This window comes from Acanthochromis polyacanthus, chromosome 2 (genome assembly GCF_021347895.1).
Source record: "Acanthochromis polyacanthus isolate Apoly-LR-REF ecotype Palm Island chromosome 2, KAUST_Apoly_ChrSc, whole genome shotgun sequence".
NCBI classification, from domain to species: Eukaryota; Metazoa; Chordata; class Actinopteri; family Pomacentridae; genus Acanthochromis; species Acanthochromis polyacanthus.
The window spans coordinates 20,218,984-20,245,892 of record NC_067114.1 but is presented as its reverse complement, the minus strand read 5'-3'; the positions used below and the strand labels follow the sequence as shown (position 1 = coordinate 20,245,892).

General features: G+C 40.8%; 1 protein-coding gene across 1 annotated transcript in view; it reads left to right on the top strand.

Annotated features, from left to right (window-relative positions):
• cd276 (CD276 molecule) overlaps positions 1 to 26,909 on the top strand; it is a 70,723-nt gene that overhangs the window by 32,048 nt on the left and 11,766 nt on the right. Inside the window, exons 5-7 of the mRNA XM_022200460.2 lie at positions 15,004 to 15,141; positions 18,842 to 18,883; positions 25,365 to 25,403. Coding sequence (XP_022056152.1) covers positions 15,004 to 15,141; positions 18,842 to 18,883; positions 25,365 to 25,387 — 203 coding nt within the window. The 3' untranslated portion in view covers positions 25,388 to 25,403. The remainder of the gene's footprint in view (positions 1 to 15,003; positions 15,142 to 18,841; positions 18,884 to 25,364; positions 25,404 to 26,909) is intronic.

The window sequence follows — 26,909 nt, the reverse complement described above, 5'->3', positions numbered from 1 at the left end:
GGCTGGGCACACCTTCAAAGTTTGGTTATTTAATTATTCAGCCCGTTTATTTCATGTTTAGACTCTGCACCTGATAACACTATGAATTATTGTCCTGAAAAGGATGTTTGCAACCTCAGTAAATTGCTTTGTTCTGTGCATGCAAACAGCCCAAATTAGTGGCTGGCAACACACAAAGACCATTGTCTCGCGCTATAATGTGTTTTCAATTAGGAGGCGTTGAGAGATTTAGCTTATTCTCAGGATAGGTGACTCTTTTCTTCGATAGCTCGAGAGACCAGTAATTGATTACCAAGTGTGAAATGGAAGTTAAGAACGGACTGTGTGGCTGTGCCCCAGAGGAGAGCAGTTTGGAGCAGACGCCATGTTCAACTCGCTCACCTCCTTCTTAACTGACAGTTTGACTTGAAGATACATAAGCACCCGCTGACTCACTGCATGATAAGAAACGCACCTACAGAGCCCTTTATTTTAACCCCAGTGTCAAATATCACAATAATGACTATGATTAAGCCATGCTTTGGTCGTACTCCTTATGATACCAGTTTGAAGGGACAGCGGCTTGCGATGACTCACGTCCCCTTCAAGTTGCATTAATATCTTCCCACTGGCTCGGACTTTGTAGCCACGCCTTTCTCCCCAGAGCGTGACAACGTGCAGCTCATTACAGACAAACTGTCCGCAAGGAAACAAACTCGCTCTTCTTACCTTATTAATATTGTCAAGTGTGTTTAATTTCATCACTTGCCCTCCTCGTGCGTGTTGACGCAGTAAGTGCAACTCTCCGTCAATGGCGGAGACAGCTCAGTGACCCACACCACAGAGTATGTCATATTTATAATGTATCTGTCTCAATGCTTTCAGCCACTTACTCAACCAGATGAAGAGTGATGCCATTTGAAATGTCGTGTTGGTTTCCAGATGTGGTTGTTAGAGGGGTTAAGGAATCCAAACGGTGCTAAAAGTGTTGTAGAGTGTATCTGGTTACTAAGAAATTCTGAGCTCTGTCTACAAGTAGCTCAATCCCTGCACCGCTACAAAATATAATGTGTTATTTAGTGAGCTTTAGCGGTGTTACCATTGGACAGAACCATGATAGGTTTTTGTGCTATGCTAAGCTAACTGGATAAAGCATACTAAAATAACATTACCTTCTAATTATTGTTCAGATGTGAGAGTCGCATCAATCTTCTCATCTAACTCTAGTCCAGAGTGCATATGAACCTGTTTATGACATGAACCGTCAGTATCATAAGGCTGGTAATCAGTGAAACATTTGAAATGCCGTTCTGAAGATTTTTTTCTTTTATAATCCATGACATATACAATTCAGTTGAGAAAAAAAGATAATAAAAAAGCACTGCATACATTTTAATAGTGATGTATCTCAGCATCCCACATTGCTGCGTGTTGTTCATGCACGTGCGAAATGACACCTCAGGCAGCCTGACAACTGATGCCCTTGGATTGTAATATTTTACCACGTCTCGGTAAAGCCACGTGATATAATGTGATGACATTGTGGGGGCTCGATGATGTAACCGGTTATAGGTTTGAAATATGTGCTGCTTCAGCAAAGTTATGACTTACATCCAGAGATGAAAGTAAGTGTGTCCTGTTTTGTATTGTGTACCACGAGAAGAATTAGTGCCGGTCCTCCAAAGCAGGAATAGAAGCTGTCAAGGTTACAGAGTAAAATAGGATTCAGGTTGTAATCCTGCACATTCTAAATCTGCCATTGATTCTACAAAAATGTCTTAAAAACATTTTTTCCAGTGTTTCTGTGTTATTTGTCATACATTTTAAAGCAAGGGTCAGACAGCTTTAAAGACAACAGCAGTGTGCGCTCTTATGGTGGTAAAATATGATTAAAAAAAAGGGAACAAAAAGAGGCCAAACTCATTTTAACTTGTGCTTCAAGGTCTCTCTGTCTTTGTCATTTTGTAAATAAAAAAGAATACAGTCCAGGACTAATCGGTGGGACAAGTAATGATTTTCCATTCTGTAGAATGTGAGCTCTTAAGCTAAGTGTACCTTATGCATCATGTTTAGACACATTGCCCATCACATACAGTAACTGTCATCCACTTAAAGCATTCTCAGTGTTACAGAGTAGTATGTATATCATCTACAGGAGCACCTGCCAGCAACTTAAAGCTGTTGATTTACATGTAATTCTAATCAAGCCTTCATGATAGTGACTTGTTTAAAACTGCAGCCCATCATGCTGTTTGCAAACTTGGGACTGTGATCCTCCAAATGTCCATTGTTCTTTAGAAAGAACATTGTCGCAAAGTCGTGGTCCAAGTGAGGGAGCAAGTTTTGTTTTTATTTACTCAGAAAATGCCTGCTTGCACACATGCTGTTTATAGCAGTGACCTGGTTCACATAGTCACACCTGTGAACAACCAAAGTCCCGATCTGCCTGTCGGTGAGCAGTTTTAGGGGTTAATGCCAAGCTGAAGGACGTTTCAAAATACTTTTCCGCCATGTTCGAACATGGATTCTTTCAAAAAATATATAATTGATCTTGCTTTCGTCTTTGCTTCACTCTTTCCTACACCTGTATCTTAAATTTTTCCTTTTGCCTCTTTTAATTTTGTGTTTATGTATTCAAGAAGAGGGGCTTAATGTGTTGTGGAAAAACAGCTAACTTTAAATTATCTGATGACATTTTAATTCATTGCCATCAACCACAGTGTCAGATTTAATCTCTTGTTTAGTCCTTTCCTTGGATTTTTTTCTGAACCTGCTTACAACGCAATAAGCCCTCAGTGTAGACATCTTAAGGTGAATGCGAGAAAAAATGTGCTCATTTGTGCATTAGCAAGCCGTGTTTTAGTTGTAATATATTTGTTTTGTGGAAGGGGCCACTCTTGTGGGACATTAGTATGAACATATTGTCCCTGACTCGTTTCTCACCCAGAGGCTCAGCATTTTCTCAGGCTAAATAACTTAGCTACACACAAGTTGTAAGACTGTGATTAGCTATATTCCACTGAGAAAGAGATTTACAGAGGCATTTTTTTTCAGTCTGTCCAAGATACCATATTTTAAAAGTGCTGGAAGCAGACAAAGTACATTTAAGCAATAAGCCATGAGAAGCTGTAGTTGACAGTGATTTTGGAACAGCTTGGAGGCATTGTTAGGGACTCTTCTAAAAGAACTGTCACAGCACAGCCTTGAGTAGCTTTTTGCTTTTGTAAAATGACTGCAATAAAGAAAGAAAGTAAATGTCCCATAAATGTTATATTTTAGCGTAATTTCAGTCTTAAATAATGAGTCTCTTACCAATGTGAGTGGTGAATTTTGGCTACGAGGTGTTATACAAGAACTTCAAACACAGTCGATTAAAAGCGAGTGAAGAAGCTGTTTTATGTTGTAGACTCAATAAATGACTAGATTTTCTAAGAGGAGCTATATGTATCGATTTAACAGAGTCCTTAATGGACATGGTAAATCTGTTACAGTGTTCACACCCAAAATCGTTCAAATATCTTTAATCATTTCCTGTGACAGCGGAACTCACTGCTAATGTCCAGACTGTAGTATTTATTTAAGCAAGCAGCTAAGTTACAGTAAAAATGTCCATATTTGCTCGATCTAGCTAAATATGTTACAAGGCAGCACATCAAATAATTACACACGGAGCATTGAATGATATGAACTTTATTTGTGCTTGGCTTTAGATAAAACATTCTCTTTGCTGGCAGTGATAAAGAATTCAAATTCTCAAAATTATAATTTCCTCCTAAATTTCCTGAAAAGAACACACACACAGCACCAATTCTAGCCCCAGGGGTGTGAGGGATGTTTTCAGTAGCAAGATATGACCTCTGACTTTAAGCGCATTTGTATTTATTTGCATGTAAACTGAGGTAAATAAACTATCATGGTGTGAGGAGGTTCATGAGATGAACGAGCTGACCTGCACCCGAATCCAAGCCCGGCCTAGCTTGAAAGCTTTGAGAATATTCATCTGTCTCTCCAGTAACTACCAAAGACTGCAGCAGAGGAAAATGAGAAATGCTGTTTTATAATGAGAGCCCTAGGCAGAGACATACAGAAGCATGTCTTTTAAAAAAAATCTGTCATTATATATTCTCCTAGTAATACTGCAGTGGGAGAAGCATACTAAGAACTAGCACTCTTTGAAGAGGCCCAGGCCCTCTTTTAATGTTTTGGATAGAGCTTACGTCGCTTTGTGATACTGAGTTAAGCTTCCGTCCTGGCATTTTGCATTCAGAGATGTTATCGTGTAATCAGCACCTGCTCCTGTGGATTTGAACTGTGGCTTTGTTTCGTCATAAACAAACACCGATGCTTCTTGCATTACTTTTCAAAGTACAACCAGGGGATGTTAGACAGAATCAACTATAGCTGTAAAAAAAACAAACCAAAAAAAAAAAAAGATTTACAATAAATAAGGCAATTTGGAACTAGAACACACTAGATACAAGGACTGAGCGCTGATGCTGTTTAGCTGGGTCATTACAGCTTCATAGCAATCTAAAGAGACAAAAAGAAAATGCGAAAGACTATTAGAAACGCTAGTGCAACATACTGGGTGTGTTCCTGACTTAAATGAGCACTTGAATGGATGGCTCAATAAGTGTCATGTTGAAGTTCATATTCTGGATGATATTTCTCACCCACTTCGCGCTATACTGATGCAACACAGGAGTTGTTTCAGCAATAGGTGTGCACTTCACACAGTGTCTGCAGAGAATTTCAAGCTGCAGTTTGTTCTTGGTGCAATGAGCCATTGGAATAAGCACAGTGGAGTTGCGGCTCATCCACCATGTTAATTTGACGTTCCAGTAGTTGGAAATTAAATACTATTTAATTTTTGTTGACATCGTACGTGTCACTTATTTCATGTGTAATGAGCCCTTGTTCCAGTTTGTTTTTTGTGCACCTTTTCTCCAAAAAAATGTTTTTCTTTTAACGGCAGGTGACTACACGCAGACTAAATAATGCTACAAGCAACCTCTGGATGACAGTTTAAAGCTGCAGTAATACACATTTTTGTATTGACAGTTGGTTAAATGATTTAATTCCCTGCGAAAGGAGTTTCTTGTGGTAAAATATCCTGCAAATCTCTCTCTGTTTCACAGCCCACTACGAGAAAAAAGTTCTGATAAATTTGACGTCTACTAATTGAGTTAGCAACGTGAAGCATGCGGCATCTAGCAAGGCTGGAGAAAGAAATGCTGTAAAAGAAAAGAAAGATGTTAAAAGGACAGTTAATATGATTACATTTGTGTGGCAATCTGAAACAGGGCTGCTAATGTGCTCTGTGCTGCTGGATGTGGACTGTGTAACTGTTTGCTAACACGTTCACTATGACAGCTTTGTAAGATGATATTACATCAGTGTTTACAGGTTGTTGCACTGCCTCTGTGTGGCTAAAACAATAATTAATATTGCTATAAAAAGGACCAGATGAGGCTCAGGTGTCTCTTTAATCCTTTCATACCTGTTTGTCCTTGTCACTCTAGTCTCAGCTCTCCTGCTTGGCATTATCAACCAGCCAGATGGTCTGTTTTGCTACTGATAGCTGTCAGTAGTGATTCTCTCTTACACATCCTCAGCAGCATCCTCACAGGCAGTTCTTGTTTTAAAGCTAATTAAAAATTTAGACAGCACAACATTGTAAACTGATTATTGCACCGAAGTTTAGCCTGCATTGCGAAGATGGCCTAGTGAAGAAATGGAGCAACCCCAAAAAAAGAGAAAAGAAAATCAATAGTCCACTCTGCCTCCAACATCTTAATGCCACTCTCACTGGAGAGGGATGTGTGGAAGTGATGGACTCTCTGTCAGTTACTAGACATCAGAGGAGTTTTTAATTGAGGCCCCAGTGGGCCAGGGAGGGACATGGGAGATGTTGAGAGAGAGTTAGCCTGGCCGGTGTTAGATGAGGTGGGCCAGACGTTTGTGAGAGACATTGTAGTCGCTCACTTTCATTCCTCTCTTAAGCTAAGGCCAGGCAACATGACCTAAAGCTTAAATTGCAGTATATTTTAAATATGGTTAGTAAAGACATGCATGATGGTATATTTTCCTCATAGCTTGGAAAAATGTGTTTCAAAAGCAGGACAGACTCCACTAGCAGACTCTGATAGTATCACCTTATTACCTGGAGTTAAAACTATGAGCAGTTAACTCTTATAGCATACAGTGGTTGTGAACGTGAGTTTCATTCCTGGTGAAAATTAAGAGCTTATCACACTGTACAGCTGATAGTATATATAGTTGTGTGCATGTGTCATTTTCATCACTTTATTACCATGACTGAAGTACAAATGTAGGATTTCATTTTGGGGAAAAAAGCTTATGAGTGTGTTTCGTGTACCATGAATACTGTTTTATTCCCATCACATCCTTCTACGGCTGACTTGTCTTATCGTTAGGACAAGGACCTCGGCAACAGTGTCCACATCATGCTTCTTTTTACACCAGTGCTTGTGTCTGAGCTGGAGCGCACCCTCAGACATTCCTCACACTTGCTGACATGTTTCCTCGTGGTTTGCTCCTCTCTATTGAGCTGTCTGACCACATTTCTTCATCCGCACCTTTCTTAACATGCAAATGTGTGCTTGTTTCAGTGGAAAACGGCAGCGTATGCTCGCTGGTTAACATGCAGTGAGCTGATGCTTACGGTGCACTTTGACGTGACATTTAAAAATCCATTCAGTACCAGAACAAATAGTGTAGCCAAATCCACATCAGGGCATGTGTCTCCACCGGTGTGAAGTTTGCTCTGGTCGTACTGCCCACCTCTACCCCAGGCCATTGTTTATATATTCCAGCACAGAGCCATTACACATTCTCACACCCCTCTGCCTGTGTTGTAGCCTCTGCCTTGCTAACACGACAGCCATGCAGTTGGCTCTGAGCTGTATATTCAGTTAATTAGCCAGTCTACTGGGTATGGGATTACCTTCAGCTGTAAAGATGAGAAAATTCACTCTAACCTTGCCTCCGGCATATCTGAGTAAGACTTGAAATCATTCCTTTGAAAGTACCTGTGACTTAGCTTCCCCTTGCCTTCCTGCTAGACACATCAGTAACTGTCATTGTAGGTTTGATTGTATGTACTGTGGTAATACTCAAAAATCTTTTCACAGTTATTGAGTACTTTTTTATTTTTTGTACACATGTCTGTATATGATACTTTTTTGGAAACTTTATATTATCTTTGTCAGTAGTCCAAAATTCAGTGTTGGGACAGCTGAATGTCACATCCCTCTGTGTTTAAATGCCATAACTTGTTATTTCATGGTATTAGAAAAGCACAGAAATATAAATAATGCATGTCTAGCATTAATAACATTAGTGAAATTAAGAAACAGCAGCTACATATGCATTGATGCACATTGATGCAAACCTTTCTGAACTTTCATGCAGCACTGTTTGCTTCTCCTTAGTTCATTTGTTTCCTTTCTTAACTAAGCAGCTGTGAAAAAGTAACTAAAAACATTTTCTCAAGTACTGGGTTTACTTTAAATCCAGTTTTGAGGTACATGTAACTTACTTAAATATTGTACCTTTTTACATCCACTCCACTACATTTCAGAGGGAAATATTCTACTTTGTTTTTATTTGTTGGCTTGGGTTACTTTTGAGATGCTGATTTTAGACAATAGATAATGAAATGGATAATAATACTTCCACTTTCAAAATGCAACACACTTTTAAAAGTTACATCAAGATTAAACATTGCCACATTAAATGTCTTAAAGCAATGTGTAGTTGAGGTCACATTTCAGATTTCAGAGTTGCTAACTTCTCTACCATATCCTGACTTTTCCCTCTAGACGTCTCACATAGTTCAATTCCACTAAAGGTTGAAAGGATCCAATATCTCACCCCAGATCCAAGATAAGTGGAAAAGTTCAAAAACTGAAAACAAATTTGTGGATCAGAGCTTTGTTTTTCTTCTAGCCTTTCCCATTAATCATCACACAATTCCTCAGATGTATCTACCGTTCCTGCTTCTGAAACTGTATATAAAATAGTTTTGCTCCACTTGCAGCAGCTACGACCGTAACATGCTGCTTACTCACTGATTCTTCAGTATTAATAATCCAATAGTGTTATGCAGTCAGTGGGACCAAGTCAAGACTTCTACCTTTCAACTTCTGTTGAACTCATTCTTATGTACTTTTACTATTATGTTGTGATGTATTGTAATGTACTTCTTAGCCTGGTATTATTATTTTAGTTAAAAAACAATTCTACATTTTTAAAATACGAACGCAAACATCAACCTTTTTCTATCAAGATTCATTAAATTTGTCTTTTGTGACTATGGTGAGATATGACGTGGATATTTACCAACTAAAAAGTAATTTTCAGTGCTCTCGGGTGAATACAATGTAATATAGATACTGTCAGACTTATCTTTGGCATTTCTATACTGCAGTTTATTGGTACATATTGACATATATGGTGATTTCGAGTTCTTCAGATCTGCAACAAGCTAACATTGGCCGGCTAATTTGTTGGTAAATTGAGTATATGTTTGATTTATAGTCAGAAGCTCCTCATCTACAATATTATGTTTCACTCTGTAACTCCAGTGTTACACAGCCGCATTGCCTTGTCTTGTACACACCAACCACAGCCGTCCAAATACCTTTCACACATTGACCTACCACTTGTGACTCAACCTCCACATCTCATTGTAACCTCTCTCAGTGCTGTGTGACCGTTGACCGGCAGGAAATATTCAGCTGTGGATCAATCAGATTAAAGTCTGACTCACTTTATGGGGGAGGTAACCTCACCAAACCGACTCATCATTCTAAATCCATGGTGCTGCACTATAGGCAGCCTACCTCTGAACTGTGAGCCAACCTTCCACTGGAGAAAGGTCAGTGGCTCACTGACATGTCTGAGACAGCTTACGGATTGAGAGCAGACTAATACCACAGAACCTCATTGTGATTCAAACCCTGTCCAGCATTCACGCAGTCACCAGCTCAGTATCTGCTTGCTTGTGAGCTAAAAACTCACTCATCCACTTGTTTTTTCACCTACTTGGGTCGCTTGGTCACTCACCTGCTTACCCTCATTCCTTCAACCTTCGCTGACTCACTAACTCATCCACCTTACTCTCCCGCGCTCCCTCCACCACTTCCCCCACCACCACCAGATGGCTTTTATAGTTCTCCTGCTGAGAAAAAAGAGGGCTGTTAGAAACTTTATTCCTATAAATGCAGAGCCATTACTCTGTTTTAATGTGCACGTCTGCACATCATACACTCGTGTTTGCCACAAGCCCGTGGCGTCAGGGGAAGGGCAATAATGTCAGACAAATTGTGTAAGTAAATGGGCGGTAGGTCGTCCTAGAGACGAGCGCATTGCCTCTCTGCATGCCAATAAGACAGTGAGGTAGCATCTCGCTGAAAAGTTATTTATTGAAATGCAAAAAAGAGAGAAGGCTCAGAGCAAAGATGCTGACAGGACAAAAACCTGTCGCCATCCATCTCAGTTTGCCAAGTTTTCCCTCTACAAGTCCGCTCTTCGTCCTCTCAGCGAGGAGAGGTGTTCCTAGAAATATTGCAAGAACAGCTGGTGTGCCTGTGTGGTCTTAAGCTTTTCATGCTGTGGCTGAATGGGGAGGGTTCCACAGTTTTGATGGACACCTTCGAGGTTGATAATAAAGGCTCATAATTGAAACTGAAGCTGAAACAAATTCAAAGTCATTCGTTCAATGTAATCCTAATATTCATGCTCATGTTTTTCATTCTAGCTAATCCGTGTCCTCTGACACGGAGGCCATCTTCTTTCCATTAGCACTGTTGTTATTGTTACTGCCAATCTCTTTCCTGGGAGATCAGGCCACGCTACAGAGAAACTGCATAAAGAAGTTTAAATCACCAACGTCGGCGACTCTGTTTGCACTCGCTGAGGTAGTATGCATCAATCACCTCGCCACTGTTGGGTGAATGTGATTTAAGTGGGAGCTCCTGTTTTGTCTCACTGAGTTTTATATCTCACTCACTTTACTGTTTCTTCCCTGTCTTACTGTATTGTTTGAAAGAATGTCTTTATCTCAACCATGTGATTCATTGTTAGAGATATATATAAGCCTATTTCCATTCCTGGGCTTGTCTGTGCCTCTGTGGTCTCCAGGGCTATATAGGCCCTCCAGCAGGGCCGGGCTCTGCTGCTGCTGCTCAACCCCTGAGCTAGCCCCTAGTCCAGCTCGCTCTTCTGTGATCAACACACAGGTCCCCCTTCTCTTTTCCTCTGTTTTCTCAACCAGGCAGGATAAGGCCAGGTTGTTCATTCTGACAATGAAAGAAAAACCTAATTGACTCATCCTCTCCTCTTCCTCATCCCTCCAGCTTGTCTACAATGAGCCTTGAGGGTCTTTTTAGCCTGAAGCCATCCTTCTGTCAAGGGACATTATTCTCCTTTGGTCACAGCTTAAGAGGCTAGGTTTCTTCTAGGCAGGTAAAACTGGGGTGACAGTTGGAGAGAAAGCAGCCTTGATCTCCACTGTCTTCACATTGCAGAACCAAGATGACAGGCAAGGGAGTCTTAGGAGCACTTTATTCCACCAAAGGTGCTGGAGAGAAAACACTCAGGCTTGTAAAAATGCCTGCAAATCTTGGCTCTCACATTCACTGAAGCCAAAACAATACCTAAGCTGGCCCCTTGCGAGTCCCCTATAGTGTCTTCCAGAGACTAAGGGAGAATCATTTCTCACTGGAGATGCGCCCTGTGTTAGAGGCACCATATGGAGGTGGTGTTTTATCATTCTCCTGCCTGCCCCCATTAAATATCTATTTTTACCTTAGCGTTCTTCTGTGGCCTGCTATGGTACACAAAACACCTACGGTGAAACACCACCTCCTATAAGAAGTAATATTTGAGGATAGATTCCGGGTGTGGCTGATATTGCATATAAAAACCATTTCAAGCATTGATTGAAGGTACATTTGAAGCAACCTGTGATACCTTTTCACTGCATATTATATTTTAACAGATTTGATAGTACAAATTTGATAGCGCTCAACAAAAATGCCACAAGGGATAGACACAGCAGCACATCACATCATATGTATAGTTTAATAGAAAATAATAGAACAGTGCATTTTACAGCCTCTAAAACTGCTGTAGTGTTGTTGGAGTGCCTCACAGTCACAGTTTCTATAAAACTGGAACGTTGTAAACAGGCATTTAAACGGGGTTTGTATTATTTTGTGTCCTTACAATTATGCCCACCTACTGCATTTTATCAGTGATGTATGAGACAGATGTGACATCTACATGTTCAAACAGCTGTGGATTGCACATGACAGTGACACCTTATAATTGAAAAGCAAGAACGGCAGAAGCTATTGGTTCTTGATCACATGGCTCGAGAAGCAAAGTCTTTTGCAAAAGTCATAATCCAAGATTGCAGAAGCTGGTGGTCTGCTTCCATATACTTGCTTTAATATTTGATGCCTGCAAAGTAATTATTTAGACATTTTATATGACCAAATGTTGTTGATGCGCATGTTGAAATAGTGATTGAAGTTTGGAAATGTCAAAACAAACTAGCAATGAGTGATTCATTAAAAGATGTCTGACACACGTCAAACACATAGTTTACAATAAAAACAACTCATACATGCTGTGTGCAATTCAATATTAAGAAATGTGGAGAATTCCATCATGACTCCAGGTTTTCATAAGCCTAATAATATGACAAAAAGAAAGCTTGTGCATAACATTGCTTTATTTACCCCCGGCCGTGTGCATGCAATCAAATGTATGTTTACTGGTAAACTGACATTTTGTGCTGGCATCAGCAAAGGTGGAAGGACATAAAAACAGAAAGGAACCCTGATGAGTACATCACATTTACGTCTGTTATTATGGCTGTCTGTCTCTATCATATCCAAGTAGCTTAATGCAGGCGCACTTTTCACTTCCAAGTTGGTTTTAAAATGATATTAATTGATTCTTCTAATGTACAACTTTTTAAATATGCATGCTGGCGAGTGCTACACTTTCACAGCATCTAGAAATGCCAAGTGTATAAAGCAAAGTTTGCCCTGTGTGGTGCAGCTCTCAAGTCCACAGACTCTAGGTAATGTGACAGCGCAGCCCAAAGCACTCCATCCTTACCCTTGCACAGAGGGAATAGGGAAAAGGGGAAAGAGATGATAGGTAAACAGAGCCATTAGAGACAAATCTATTTCTGAAGAAAACAAAATCACATCATCAAACAAGAGAAAAAGAAAAATATGATCCTGCAGCCCTTCGGGGCCCAGCGTTGCAATGATAGCCGACTATGGCATTTGTCTTTATCAGTCTGCCTTGAGGGAGGGAGAGCGTGGTGGGAAGGTGTGAGAATAAAAGAGAATGAGAAAGCCCATGGAAACAAAGAGCCCTGCGCCTTCTTTACTCATCACCGAAAGCAAGACACATTTGTTTCTTTTCTGACTTGATGAGACGTGAACAGCTTGTGTATGATTATTCCTCTTTCATACGTGTTTTGTGGGTTTGCTGTTGGTACAAAGTGGCTTTCAGATGGTCATTCTTTAAATATAGCAGAGTGAAGGGCTCGGTGGACAGCGAGCCACAGCATCATCAGTCATGACTAGCCTGGGGAGGCTTACGCAGCTTCATCAAAATGACAAGATTGACTTTCCAGATTTTATCCTTTCTCTGTGACATTTGGTTGTTTATCCTGCTTTGTGGTAGCAGCACCAGAGTCTTGATAGTGGCTTGTGTACAAAGTATATACAGCTAAACAGATTATGGAATCCTTAAAATTGCATTTTCAGAATTACATGAATGGGAAATATGTTTTATACATGGTCCCAATACAAATTGTATTAGAAATACACTTTTTATTTTGGAAGTTGTTGCCATTTACTGCAATGAAGTCACCAGTGTGGCTGTACATGGGCACAGTCGTGCTTTGGGGTAAATGCTAATGCCAGCTTGCAAATGTGTTCATAGTGAAAATACAGATATTAAACAGGTTTAATATGAGTGGTTTTGCAGCTATTTGTTAATACACCTAATTGTCCAAATTCAAATTTTAACTTGACAATGGCATTTCAGTAAAAGATAAGTGATAAATGTGTGCACAAAAGGAAATAATGACAAGTGAAAAGTCAGATGACAATCCACCCTCTGAACTGATTAGGATTCACTGCTGACAGACTGATTAAATAACAGAAGTGCGAAATGCTTAACTGATTTACACACATACATACATATATATATTTTTATTTTTCAGGTAAATTTGATTCATTGCAACCAAACTGGATTTCCATCTGAGAATTGAAGATGCCTCTAGTTGCTCTCCATCTTGGCTGGGTTATATTATAGCCTGTCTGCCTGCCTTCATAGCTGATGCCAAGTCCTTACAGATGCTTCATCATGACGTCTCTCCAATGCCAGTCATTTCTCTGTTTTTTTTTTTATTGCCCAGAGCAGCCACTCTCTGAAGGAGGCCTGTTTGTGCTACAGCCAGGCTCACAGCTATTTAGTGGCTCTGCTGTTTTCTTTTCTTCTGCCTCTGTTCAGTTTGAATACCCGAGGGAAATTTGCCGGTGTCTGATATCTTTTTTGTCCTGCTGACCAGTTTTTTATTTCTCATCGGTTTGCAGTTTACCAGGATACTGTCACTAGCTTTGATGGCTAATTATCTGCAAAGTGATTTTAGTGTAGTGCTGTCTGAGACTTATCTTAAAGACCACTTCCAATTAAAATGAGTTTTATTTTACCTTACCTTTGTTGGCACATATGCTATGTGCAGGAAGACATATTATGTGCGGGAACAAAGTAGTCAAAGCATGACTGAGCATTTTCACTTTGAAACTGCAGTGTACCACTGACATTTTCAAAACCACTGATTCAGACAGCCAGTTTCATTTATAGCAAAACTGTCAACTTGCAGGGTGGGGCTTTCCATGTTATTATTTTTTCTTCAGAATCATTGTCTGGTCTGAACATTTATAGTTGAATTAATCTAATATTACGACCTCTCAGTGATTAGGTAGTTTTACAGTGTAGCAAAGTCGTAGGTGAGCTGGTGCGCTTGAGCTGCAGCATGTGGTGGAGGTATGGGTGAGAGAGAGACAGGGACATAATGGATTTGCATATTCTAAATGAGGCGACACTGTAGGGTTACATCTGAGCCATTGAACACCAGAAGGGATCATTAAATAAGGAAAAACATCTTCAAAATGCTTAATTTGCATACATGGAGGAAGGGACTGGACCATTAGGAATTCATTTTTGATGTATGTTGATGTGTACAGTTACATCTAGATTTTTTTACTACAAAAAAACAACTGAACTATATTTAATGAAATAAATCAGCCTTTTTGGAAATAACTTGCTTTCTTCCTTCTTATAGATCACAAAATGTCAAATTGCTCCTTTATTGCCCGAGTAATAATGATGTTGGGGATATGAGGAAGTTATGGAATATTAAAGCAAAAGCATCAAAAATGCTCACATCTGAGCAATGTGTAGCAGACGGCAGGGGGAGGGACAGTTAGTGCCAACATCCTCTTAAAGCTGTGCCAGTGCTGTCTGAGTGAAACGACAACACAGTCTTGTGCGACTGGTAAGCTATCTGCCATCTGGACTCAATTGAAAGACCCAAGGGTCTTAATTGGACACTAGTAAAGAAACTCGCTCTGTTCACATCAAGGGAAGGTCCACACACATTTCTGTTCTCTCGCACAGTCCCACTGTTTCTGAAAGTCAAACCTAATATGGAGCGAATGTGACAATGCTGACGATGATGGCAATAGTCATCATCAGTGTCATCATGTTGTGCTTTAGTAGTTCTGCAGTCTGGATAATTCTGAATTTTTATGACAAGGAACTCTAACAGCAAAATTGTCAAACGGCGGAATAATGGTGATGGATACAGCGGTGACAGTTGTGCTCTTATTTTAGCCCTGCAAGAGTGAATAATGAGGTTCTCTCTCCCTCCCTCTCTCTCTCCCTCTGTCCTTTCTGCTTCAGGTCAGAACATTGCGTTCCCCCCGGTGGCTCTGTGGGTAACTGTTGGCCTGGCCGTGTGTCTGCTGGTGCTGCTCATTGCCCTGGCTGCTGTCTGCCGCAGGAAGATCAAGGAGAGCTGTGAGGAGGCCAGGAGAGAAGGTAGGAGGAATGGAAGAGACGGAGGAAAGCAAGAGAGGTGGCTCTGCGCATACAATACCACTGTACTGTATATTCTCACAATCCATTGGTGATGACTCTCTTGAAATTTTCTGTTTAGTCCTCGAGGGTAGATAAAAGCATGTTTTGGGACTGTCTTTCGTTCATTAGGAGCAGTATGAAATGTGAAGCTCAGCAGCGGCCGCTCTGGAGCTATATGCACAAAAAAATAAAGTAATGAAATGATTTTGTGTTTTTCCTTGGACCACTGCGTACACAGTTGAAGGGCTTTCTGAATAATGGATGTCAACCTATGAAGCTCTCAGGCCCTTCCAACCCTTCTCAGGGCTTTCATTAAAATGCAGTATGATTCCTTAAACTCATTGCTTTGTGGCCCAGTAGATGATATGCATAACTGCGACGTGATGCCTCGATCATGTGGGAGGTACCCTGAGAGCGAGAGAGATAGAGCAGAAAGCAGTGATGAGATGTTAACTGCTCAAGGAACTTTGAGAATCCAGAGGGAGTTCTGCTTAATGCGTATAGGCAGGATCTCGGATGGTGGGACACATATCTTCAGCAGAGAGGAACATCATTACTCGGGTCCAGTAATTAGCGTTGCGGAATAGCTGAGGATCGCCGCAAGTGCAAAGAGAAAAAGTTTTGAAATGAGATAGATAGTGCAAAGCCACCAGCTCTGCTGTAATGAGATCCGCTCAGAGTGGAGGAGACATTTAAATAAAGGTCAGCCAGTGTCTGCACCAGGGCCCAGAGGTTTAAAAATAAATATGAAAGTGACACAGACTCAGAGGAAAGAGTAAATAGCTCCATGGAACATATGAAATCAAATGAAATGGAAAGAGAGAAATATAATGCAGTTCCTCCCACGGGCAAAGGGCTCCTAGGGTTGTGTGGCCCTTTTCTTCATCGGGCTGGATGAGGAGCTGCTTGTCTCGCCTGCAGTCCTAACACTGAAGGCAGGATTGATTATGTGGCCATCCACTGTCCGCCTTATTGAAATGTTAAGTCTTATTTTGTCCCCTGCCAGCAATGCTTCTGGAGCCTTTGGTGTTTTCCAAGCACGAACCTCAAGAGTGGGAACACTGACTTATTCACATATCATGCAGACTCTTATAGTCCTGATAGAGTGATACTGTATGAATACAGATGTGGAGGGGCTTAAAATAGGAGTGCTATGCACATATCCAGAGCTGTGGGGAGGGCAGGAAGCAGGGATGTGCAACCTAATTGTGGTTGTCTTATCTTTTAATGGTGTTCCCGGGTTTGGCCAGATTGAAGTTGACTCTCTCTTCACTGTGTCTGGGTAGCGAGGGTGGAAGGGTCAGTAAAAGTGGAGAAGTGAGTAAGTCATTTTTCCTGCCTGTCATAATGTATGTGAAGCACTAGAATGTGTATGGTAACAGAGCAGGGCAGCTTGTGGTATTGCAGTTAGGAGTGAAAGTACAATTCCAGAGGCACTGTTGTGTCTCAACACCAGCATGGCTCTGTTCTCTTCGACATTGTATTTCTTCATTCATCCCTCTCTTTGGCCTTCTTTACATAATGACGAGGCCAACGTATCTAATATTATGCTTTCACTGACCTATCCGGGGCCACTGATTCTTTTCTCCGAAGCCCATTTCACATTCAGATGAGCATGTGATTTAATCAAACCTAGTTTGGGGATCATGTGTAATTGGCATGGGACTGATCTCCCCTGTGTAAAAGATTAAAGTCATAAGGGAGGCAGTGTTTCCCCTGTGGGGTTTTGCCACAGTGGTGCACATGTTTCATATGGGGTAACCCTCGGGTAAAACAAGTTCACCGCAGGCCAAAAGCTAACACTGATCAGCCTTCTGTGCCTGTGACTCACTTGAAATAATAGACACATGGATTAATGTTAATCCAAGTCTATGCAGAAAGACATTTGTTAAACCTCTGATCAAAATAATGGCATTTTTTTTCATTTTTGTCACAAGGAGTAAATATTCAAAAGGAGAGAAAACAAATTAAAGCCTACGCAGCACAAAATGCAGCTATCATTAAGCCTTATGTCTTAATATGCACAAAGGTTTTACTAAGAAGAAAGCTCTGCTGTTTTTTGGGTGCAAAAATGAATTAATTAGGACACTAATCAGTGTATTTATAGTATATAGGTTTACTAACTGGGGCCATTTCTTTTTTTTCTTTGTATTTGAATCACTCGTGATGTCACAGCAGTGTTTGAAGGCACTCAGCAACATTTCTGTGTAAGAAAACACAGATGGAGAAGGCAGGATGATGTGGAACAGTAGCATTTTCCTGCCTTCAGTGAGTCGCTTTTTCTGTCCCCCGACTCTCTCGCCTTTTATGTGTTTTGTCCATCTTTTGCGCTTAAGCCATAGCCACCCTCTTTCTTACCCCCACACATTTTAAATGCAGCCTATAGGGGCATAAAATTGTATCACTCTATGTACAAGGGAGGCAGTTCTCACTCCCTTCTCTGTGGATGCCCTCATCTTCACCCAGACTTTAAGGTGCCTTTAAATGAGCCTCACTCTCCTATCAAAGCCTTGTCCCCCAAGGTATCCCCATTCCTGCCACAGTAGTAGGACTGTTGGTCGATTTGCAGATGTTGAATGAGGCGGTGAATGTAAGCGGGCTCACACATTCGTGTTAATTCTACACTGCAATTCTGAGGATGTGAAGTAGTGGCACATATTGCTTTTTTCACGGTGCTTTTGTGGATATTTCTCTCAAAGGTGTACACATTATTACCAGGTTATCTGTGTTCTTGACATTCATTTGCGAACAAGTTGCAAACAAAATACGCTCTTGGCATCAAACACTGATGCCAAGCAGCCAACGTCATACTTTTGTCTAATAATATGTTGTAAGCATATGCAGTCATATAAAGGGCATAATGCAGGAAGACTTGTTTTTATAAAATCTGATATCTAAAAGCATCTTAACATGATGGAACCAAGCAATGTGGTGTTGGTAGATTTATATGCATATATAGGCTGTGTGAGTCTGGAAACTCAGCACGTTCTGCTGCTGTAATAATAAGGATTTTTGCTTAATTTCCCTTGAGGATTATAGTCTCTGCTGTCAGAGTCAAGGAAAATCAGGCAAAAGTGCAGGAATATAAACATATGAATCGTGTTGCCTTGACATTTAATTTTGTTCAGTTATCAGTTTATCTCATGTGTCCGACACTAAATAGTGGATCGTAATCGGGCTGGAGGTCCACTAAATGGTAGATTTGGAGCCTGATTGCAATGTGAATGGTGTCACAGAAGCCATATCCACCACTTGGATACTCTATCCAAGGCTATTTTTAGCCCATATGTGTGTGCCCACATGCACATGCATGCCGTGTGTGTGTATGTAAGTGTGACAGCCATCACTGGGCGGCCTCCCTAACTCTGTTGACAGTAGGTTTTCAGAGAGCCCGCAGCTAAAGCCTAATGTGATTACTGTCTTTGTGAAAGGGCTTGGATAGGAGGTTAAGGGGTGGATATGACTCTGCGTGTATGTGTGTGTATGATGCGGTGGGGGCACCATTGTGAGGAGCTTCATCGTCATATAGCTCTCTCATCACAGCTTGTCCTTTGAGCTGTGAAGGATCAGCTCACCATAGGCTTGTGATGAAGTGACTACATTGTACGCCTGCTTTTGTGCTGTGGCTCTCTCTGATAATGGCTCCTCTGTCTTCCCACAGCTGAAGAGGCCAAGGAGCTGGAAGAAGAAGAGTCAAAGACAGGTCAGCCAGTCCACACCTGGTCAAGTCAGCCTTTCATGTGGTCAGGAAACAGTTGCAGCTGAACATTTGCTAGTTCTAGTTTGACATGCTTTACCTAAAAACTGATATGGAAATGTTTAAATGTGTTTGGGCTTTTGCACTCTGAATACTGTAATCATGCAAGACTGTAAACACTGTCAGTACCAAGCAGAACAATTTGGGGAAAAAACAAACAAAACTGAGCTGTTTTAAGCAGGCAGGCAACTGAGCCTATAAACAGAGTAATCAATTCTTTACGGATGCAAAATCTTGGAAACCTTAGAAATTTGATCCAGAGGTGTATGTTTTCCTGACATGTAGGTTTATTTATTTACTGTTCAAACACTTCAAGTTTCAAAAATATCAAACAATGCAAAAATCACCCACCATTCAGTCTAGCCTCTTTAATGAGACGTGTAGGTGTCTGTATGATAGGGACCCAACAGAACAAGTAACTGAATGTTAAGTTTGTTTACCGAAGTGTGAGTGAACGCTGATGAAGCATGAGTACACGTGAGAAATGAGACCAGCTCCAGGCTCCAAATTCATTCAACACAGCGACCCAGCGGCATAACTCTTCCACTGTGTGTCTGTGTATTTGCGGTAGAGAGAGGGAGACGGACACACTAATTCAGTGGTGCCAACAAGCTGTGTTACATTATACGTTCCCCCAAAGCTTCAGCTATAACAGTAAAATCTATCTTGTCTGTAAATTTAATGGTAACAAGTTCCACAAGTTCCAAGTTTCACAAAATGCCAACAACAGCGCTGCCGTGTTCTGCACTCAAATGATCCAGTTTATCAAGCCAAATGGATATTGCAATTGAGTCCTGGCTGAAATTTGTGAGGCACATTGTTGTCGCTTGGAATAAGTTGCTTTGAATTTTACGATGGTTAGTCTAGCTAAATAAGTAGACCTTCTGTGACAGTCTTTGCACCACTTCAAGCCCTCTACAAGCTGTTATTGTATCAAATCGAACTAGTGCAAATCACTGAACAACTGTCATGTCCAAAATATGAACAAGAGTCTACAGACACACTAGCAGCTCTGTGTGTGTCAAAGGTATAATCTTAAAGAGGAAAGAGCTCGGCTATTTGCTTTGAATGGAGTGATAACATCAGCATGTCAGCATAGCTCGCCATTAGAATGCTAACATGCTGATGTTTACTGTCATAGATAGATACACATGGATACCTCGCTGGTCTCTGGTCTCGCCTGTTTATTACAGCTATGCATCAACGCAGCCAGCATATTGATATGGGGGAACCATTTCTTGTAATGCATATGTATCTATGAGGACAAAATACTTCATCATTTGTAGATAACAACAGTACTTGCGACAGTCATCCTACATAATTATTTTCTAAATATATTCCTTTTGTTTTTCACAACATTGTGTAATGGCTTTCATCATGCCATGTAGTTTATAATGAAATAAGGCTTAATAAAGAAAAGCAACAGGGAAGTGAAAACGTAGTGTCATTCTTCGCCCAATAGTTAAGTGCGATGTTAACGATCATTCCTTTATGCTGCCTTACTTACTGTGATATGACAAATTCAACAGTTTTGGAACAGTAACATGTTACAAGATAACTTATCAACTAGAAAATGTATTTTCCTGTTGCTTGGTTTTGTCATTTCTTTCGTTACTTCAACCAAAAGCAGCAAGTGGCCTGACTATATCCCTTATGGAATATGGTGGTGGGCAGTAATCTCACAAGCAGAAGAGGTATATATTCTTTGTGTGTATATCTGTGTTTTGGATCTTCACCATTTTCATTTAGCATTTGCTAATAAGCACTAAATTCAAAGCTGAGGCGAGAGTCTGTACTGGTTGCTTGGCAACATCATTGCCGCAGCAGAAGTCGAGGAAGTTGCGACATCTGGGCAAGAAATAGTTTGCCCATAAAACTGCAAATATTTCAATTTTTATACAGATGAAACAAATTAGATATTTCAGTTAAGTGCTAATTAGTGAGCTTGTAGGCACATTTTGTTAACTTTGCACAGAACCTCGTTAGCCGTTTCCACGTTTCCACTCTTTTTGATGAGCTAAGCTAACATGCAACTGGCTTGTAAAGACGTTAGACTGGTCTCTCCTAATGTAATTCTGAGTAAGAAAGTGAATATGGATGCAAAATAGAACGCTTCCTTTAATGTCTATTCAGTTACAAATTCAGAGTTTTCTGTAGCTTTACATTGAATAGGAGTTTAAAGGTTAGCTCCGTGTTATAGTTTCCTTTTTAAGAGTGCTAATGAACCAAGACAAAATACTGCTATGTATGCTTCTCTTTCTGTGATGAGAGTGATTTGATATTTTGCTTAGTATGAATATGACCTTATAAGCTCAGAATTAATTTTGCCATTAGCAAGCAGAGCAAGTTTCTTCTGCCTGCCTAGCCTCAGTGACTACCCCTCACAGTCCTGAGCAGTTCTCCCTCAAGCGTTAATGTCATTAGAGTTATTCATTGGACTCTTTTTTAATTCTGATTGAATTATTTAGCCTTTCTGTGAACGCCAAAGTTAATACCATGTGATTTTAATAAGCTGAGAGGTGAAGGAGAGTCTCTGAGTGAAGGGGGACAATGGCTTTTATTCTCTACTGCCTCCCTCATGAATGTTTCAGAGAGATCTGTACAGCCAGGAGCGGGGTCAGCCATCCCACAACTAGCGAGACTTAATAGCTCAGCTTTAGCTAAAGGGGCTGGGCAAAGGAGGACAGAGCTGGGAGACTGCAGTAATGCCTGCACTCCAGTGGCAAGACAGCAACTTGCAGCCACCCTTGTTCTCACTCCTTCTCGTCATCGTCCATGCACCTGGTTGATCCAGGTGGACGTTGTGGGTGGTGAGCTGGTGAAGTCAAGCTAATGGCTCTGTCTTCTGAGATCACTCTCTAAGCAATCCAGACAGGCAGCTTTGTTTTGCCATCTGGCTCCAATTGCGCTGACAAAGGCAGAGGTTCCTGCATGAGACAAAGGAGCTGAAATGAGCCCCACTTTAATAAACCCAGGATGATGGGAAGCCACGTTTGTGTGTTATCTTAATGAGCTGTCCAAAGGAGAGTGTGCCTCCCCTTTCAAAGCCAGCCTGATTGGAACAATAACCAGTGATAACTAGGGACCCGGGCTCATTCATTTGCAGTGGGGTAGGATCCCTTTGTTGCCTTTACAGCTGAGGCAAATAATGTTTAACAAACAGTGGAGCTCAAATGTTGGATGTATTTGCAGCCGCTAAAGCCAACAGCAACCCTTTCACACACACAAAACACACAGCTACATGCAGAGGGATACCCACAAAACACAGAAAGAAGCACTGGTATACGCTAATGTCCATCCGCATGCAGAGACATGCTGTGTGTACAGTACTTGCTGCCTTCATCCCCCACCTCCCCTCTCAAATGTATTCAGTAATCTGAGCATGATGTGCTGTTTAGAGAAGGCTGTAGTCATGCAAGTGCAACTTCTCCTGTCAGAAGCTGGCTTCAGTTTGTGTGCACTAGCCCCTGTCTCCCTAAAGCCTGGACTCAAAGGAGTCAGGCCTTAGCAACAAGGCCCTGGAAGAGACTGCTAGTCAGTGACCCAGTTCTTTCACAGACAAAGAATTGTTGGAAAAGAACAATTTGACACGCCCTCTAAAAAGAGAGCAGGATGTGAAAAACGCTTTTATTAACCCTTCTTAACCGAAGCAAGGTCCTGTGAAGGTGGAAGGTTAGGGAATTTCAGACGTCAGAAAACTGGAAGCAGAAAGAGGCCCCACCCACCAATTTCTTCTGACTCCTTTATGCCAGTTCCACCACAGAGAGATGGATGACAGTTGCTGAAATCATATTAAAGCTTCAAGTCCAGTAGCTCATCACCTTAAATGTTGTGCTGATTTAAAGAGGCTAGCAAGCTAAGGCTACGAGAAGGTGACTCTTGATCAGGCAGACAGAAACAAGGACAGCTGTGCCAGAGTCAAAGTCACCTCTGTGCTTATTATATTCACTTTCCATCTTGTCTTGAGTTACATAGCAATGAAAATACAGCACCTTAATATATAAGGAATAAAATATTCATCATGTTTCATGTGGGAATCTAGTGAAGCATCTTGGGTAAATGAAATGAATTGTTTAAAGATTTGTATTAGTAGTGTGTCTGTATGTTATTTAAATCATTTTTTTCTTCTTTTTTTTTTTGCCTCGGGAGGTAATCAGTTATATAGAAAATTGCGTTGCATGTTCATTTACCCATACAAAATGCAACCAATAATAACTAAAAATGAATGAAATAATTTGGTGTTTTTGTAAGATATGGTCGATCCCTAATCATAACTGGGTGGCTTTCCACTACAGGAACTCAGAGAGGGTACAAATACCACAAAGGTTTACAGGAACAGCCCCCTAATCAATATTTACCGACTTAGTTCCATTGTGATGTAGTATCCAACAGCTTCGACCAACACATTGACTCTTAGTGCGCCAAAACAGCTAATAGTCATCACTGGGCAGAGCTCCAGTTCAGACCTGCATAACAGTGTGTCAGGTATGATCAGAAGTGTCCGTCTCAGATCCCAAAGTAGCTATTTTTTTCTTTCCCCTTCAAAAGGCCCTGAATGAGGTTCTGTAGAAGTAGTTCTTGCGGTTGTAACATGGATAATAGTTTGGGCTGCCCTTTAACGGCCTTGCAGTGAAAAACAGGCTATTGATTGAACTTAAAGGTGCCCTGTTGAGTTTGTTACCCAAGTGGTTTAATATTATTCCATCCTGCTGACCAGTCGGTGACAGCAACATGCCAAAAAAGCAAGGCAGCAACACAGGCAGTGAGGATGACTTCTAGCCAGACAGCAGTGACATAAACAATATAAATATTTGAATTACTTTCTGACATTGGCTTTTCAAAGGTTTCCTGAGTAAAATCTACCAAAATGTGCGAGTCCAATCTAAGAACTGAGTACTGGAAAAAGCTCTTGGAAGTGGATTCTTGGAGTGCATTGCATTACGTGACTGAGGCATATTAAGAAGCTGCATGTAGTATTCACATACTTAACCCAGTTTTTCAAACCTGCAGGTCACTAATATAGAATTCCACATTTCAGTTGAGAGGACCTTAGAAGGCAGCCCCAGACAATTCTGCTTTTGACATGCCCTCCCTTTCCACTGGCAGCACATACTCAACCACCGGGTTCTCCCAGCAGTCACACATTACTGACTAAAGATATGTAAATAGAACATTCATGTTGCCTTCATTATTAGATGTGGGTCACTGGATAACTTCAAGAGCACTAATTAAAAGAGCTCCCTGCACACTAATGTTTAGTAGCTGTGCACACATTATTCAAGCACTGCATTCATGTTCTTTGCTGTTTCAGCACCATACAGTAAGCCACATGTTTAGGATTGTGTTTTCTCCAAGGGTGAACCCTGAGATGCCTTTCCATTAATGCGGACTCAGTAACACCAGTTTGGATAATAATGGGAATATAAACCTTGCATCACATGAATCCTATAGCTCTCATGCCCTACCAAACCCTCTAATTATGTACAAATTGATATTTTCTGTGCATGCTTTGTCTTGTTATCGTATATATTCCATAATTGCAGCACAAGAAAGTGTTGCTAAATGTGACAAAGGGGAATTGCCAGTTGTTGGAGAAAGTTTGTCTGTCTTTCCCATGCCTCGAGTTCAGAAAGAAACTCATCAAGAATGTGCTGCACATCGAGCTACTTCTGCAACCTCTCAGAGGTTATCTGCTGGTCTATGAGGAAAAGGCCACCTGATCATTGTCAGAAGAGAGAGAAGAAAAATAGCAGCTCCTAAATCATTTGGAATAATGAGTGTTGTCACAGTTAATAAAAGCAGTCAAACCGCTCGGTGCTGTACATCACAACAACAGGCCAGTCCCACTGCTGGCTTGTTTGCATATGAGACAAAAGTAACTGTAAAGAATGCTTGTGTGGGAGGACAGGGTTGCTTCAGGAGCAAAGAGTGAAGGCAATCTTTTTTTTTTTCTGGGAAGAATCCCCCTGTACAGGTGCCATTTACATCCTCCTGCCATACACCCCACGCTCCCCCCAATCCCCCTTCTGTCATGTAATCTACGCTCCTCTGACAGCAGAGCCAAGGCCCGGTGGGAGAGTGCCTATCCATCTCACTACCCCAATCTGCCTCCCCTGTTTGGTTCCACATGAGCACTCAGCTGCTGTGACTAATTAAATAAAGCGCTGTGCCCTCTGCTTCCTGTTAGCCATGGCAAGGTTGGTGCACAGAGATGGAGCAGAGGAGGAGGAAGAGGGGTGCTGAAGAAGGAAGGGAGCAGGATAACAGCTACAAAGCCGGTGATAATGCTTTGGTCCATGAGACAATGGACATGAAAGTTTCCACTGATGCCAACATGATCACTTTGTAGTTGTTATTGCTGCCAGATTTTTTTGATTCTGTATTTTCAGCGCAAGTATTCATTCTTGTTTGTTCTTCTTTTCTCCAGCCATGACACCACTGAAAAGTTAAAGCCAAGAGAATAAAGGTAAGTCTGATTTTACTGTATGTGTGTCTGAGTGCATCTTCATTTTAATGTATTGTTCAGGTGTTTTTTGTGTGTTTGTGTGTGTGTGTGTGTGTGTTTTTACCTCATCACAATTGTCTGGTATATTCAGTGGTAATGCTCTGGAGGACACAGTCTCTGGAGACTATGGGTAAGTGCTGCTGTAATGAGGCTGGGCTGCATTAATTCAGCAGACAGTCGAGTATATGAGAAGTCATGACATTTTGATTTCAGGAATCTTTGGGTCACTGTCTGATTGAACAAATCTATTTCATTTTATCTGCCTTGCAAACATAAATTTCCCAGCCTGCGCAAAGCCACACTAAGACTCTTATTAATGGTAAACCGTTCAAAATGTGAGTCATGCAAGTTGTCTGTTTGTTTTTTTCTTTTTTTAGTCTGAAACTATGAATATTCAGTGTCATGAAGTTTCTGGTTGTGAGGAGCCAGAGCACACTGCTTTTGTGGTTTCAATAAGAGCCTTCCATAAGAAGGTTAATAGGATATATTTGCAACATTTAAACATTCTCCCACTGATTTTTTTTTTTTTTTTTTTTTTTGTCTCCTAGCGGGTGAGAATTGAGAACAGAGGCATTATGTTTTTGGGTTGCCATTCTTTACACATGTCCTATTGTCAGCTCAAGGGTGAATTGGTTACAATTTGGTGGTCAAAGGTCACTGTGACCCTACAAAACAAGTTTTTGGCATTATCGCAAACTTTGATTATGGCAGAGTTTTACACAAAAATTTAAAAAGACAAAATGATGGCATGATTACGTTTCATATCCTGATGTCAAAATGATTGCAGAAGTAGCTCGATATCTGAGTAGACAGGAATGTAAACGGCAACTTTGTTAGTAGTGTGAGGCAGTAATTCTACTTTGAGATGTGTGGATAAACACAAATACTTTCTGTGCTTGGAACAGGAACTCAAATGCACCCAGTATTGCACAAGAAAGACACCATTATGTGCTTACCTGCATGTTCCCATTACCCACACCTACCATACACAGCATTCAATGGTAACCAGCAGTCAGAGATCGCACCCCCTGCCATGCTGGCTCACTACATACCCAAGTTACCACTGTGGAGATACATGAACAGTAGTCAGCTCCTCTCTTTTTCTTTTCTTCTCCCAACCATGTTAAAATATTATTACAGTTCGCTGTGAATTCTTCAGCAGACTTACAAAAAACTGAACTATCAGAATAAACGCACAGGATTTATAATGTATTGGGTACAGCAGAGCTCGGTACACTGAAATGAAGTTACACTTTACTACAGAAAATAAATTTCATCCATTTAAAAAAAATCTATTCAAATATAATAAAGTAAAAAGAATTTCCCCAGAGTAACAACACAAAGCATAGTTTTTATAGTGTGGGTATGATTTTATGCACCAAAATTGAGATATCTGAAATACATTTAGTAAGCCGATATAAAAAAATCCCTTAGACTAGAACAGCAATGTGAATAATATGAATTGTA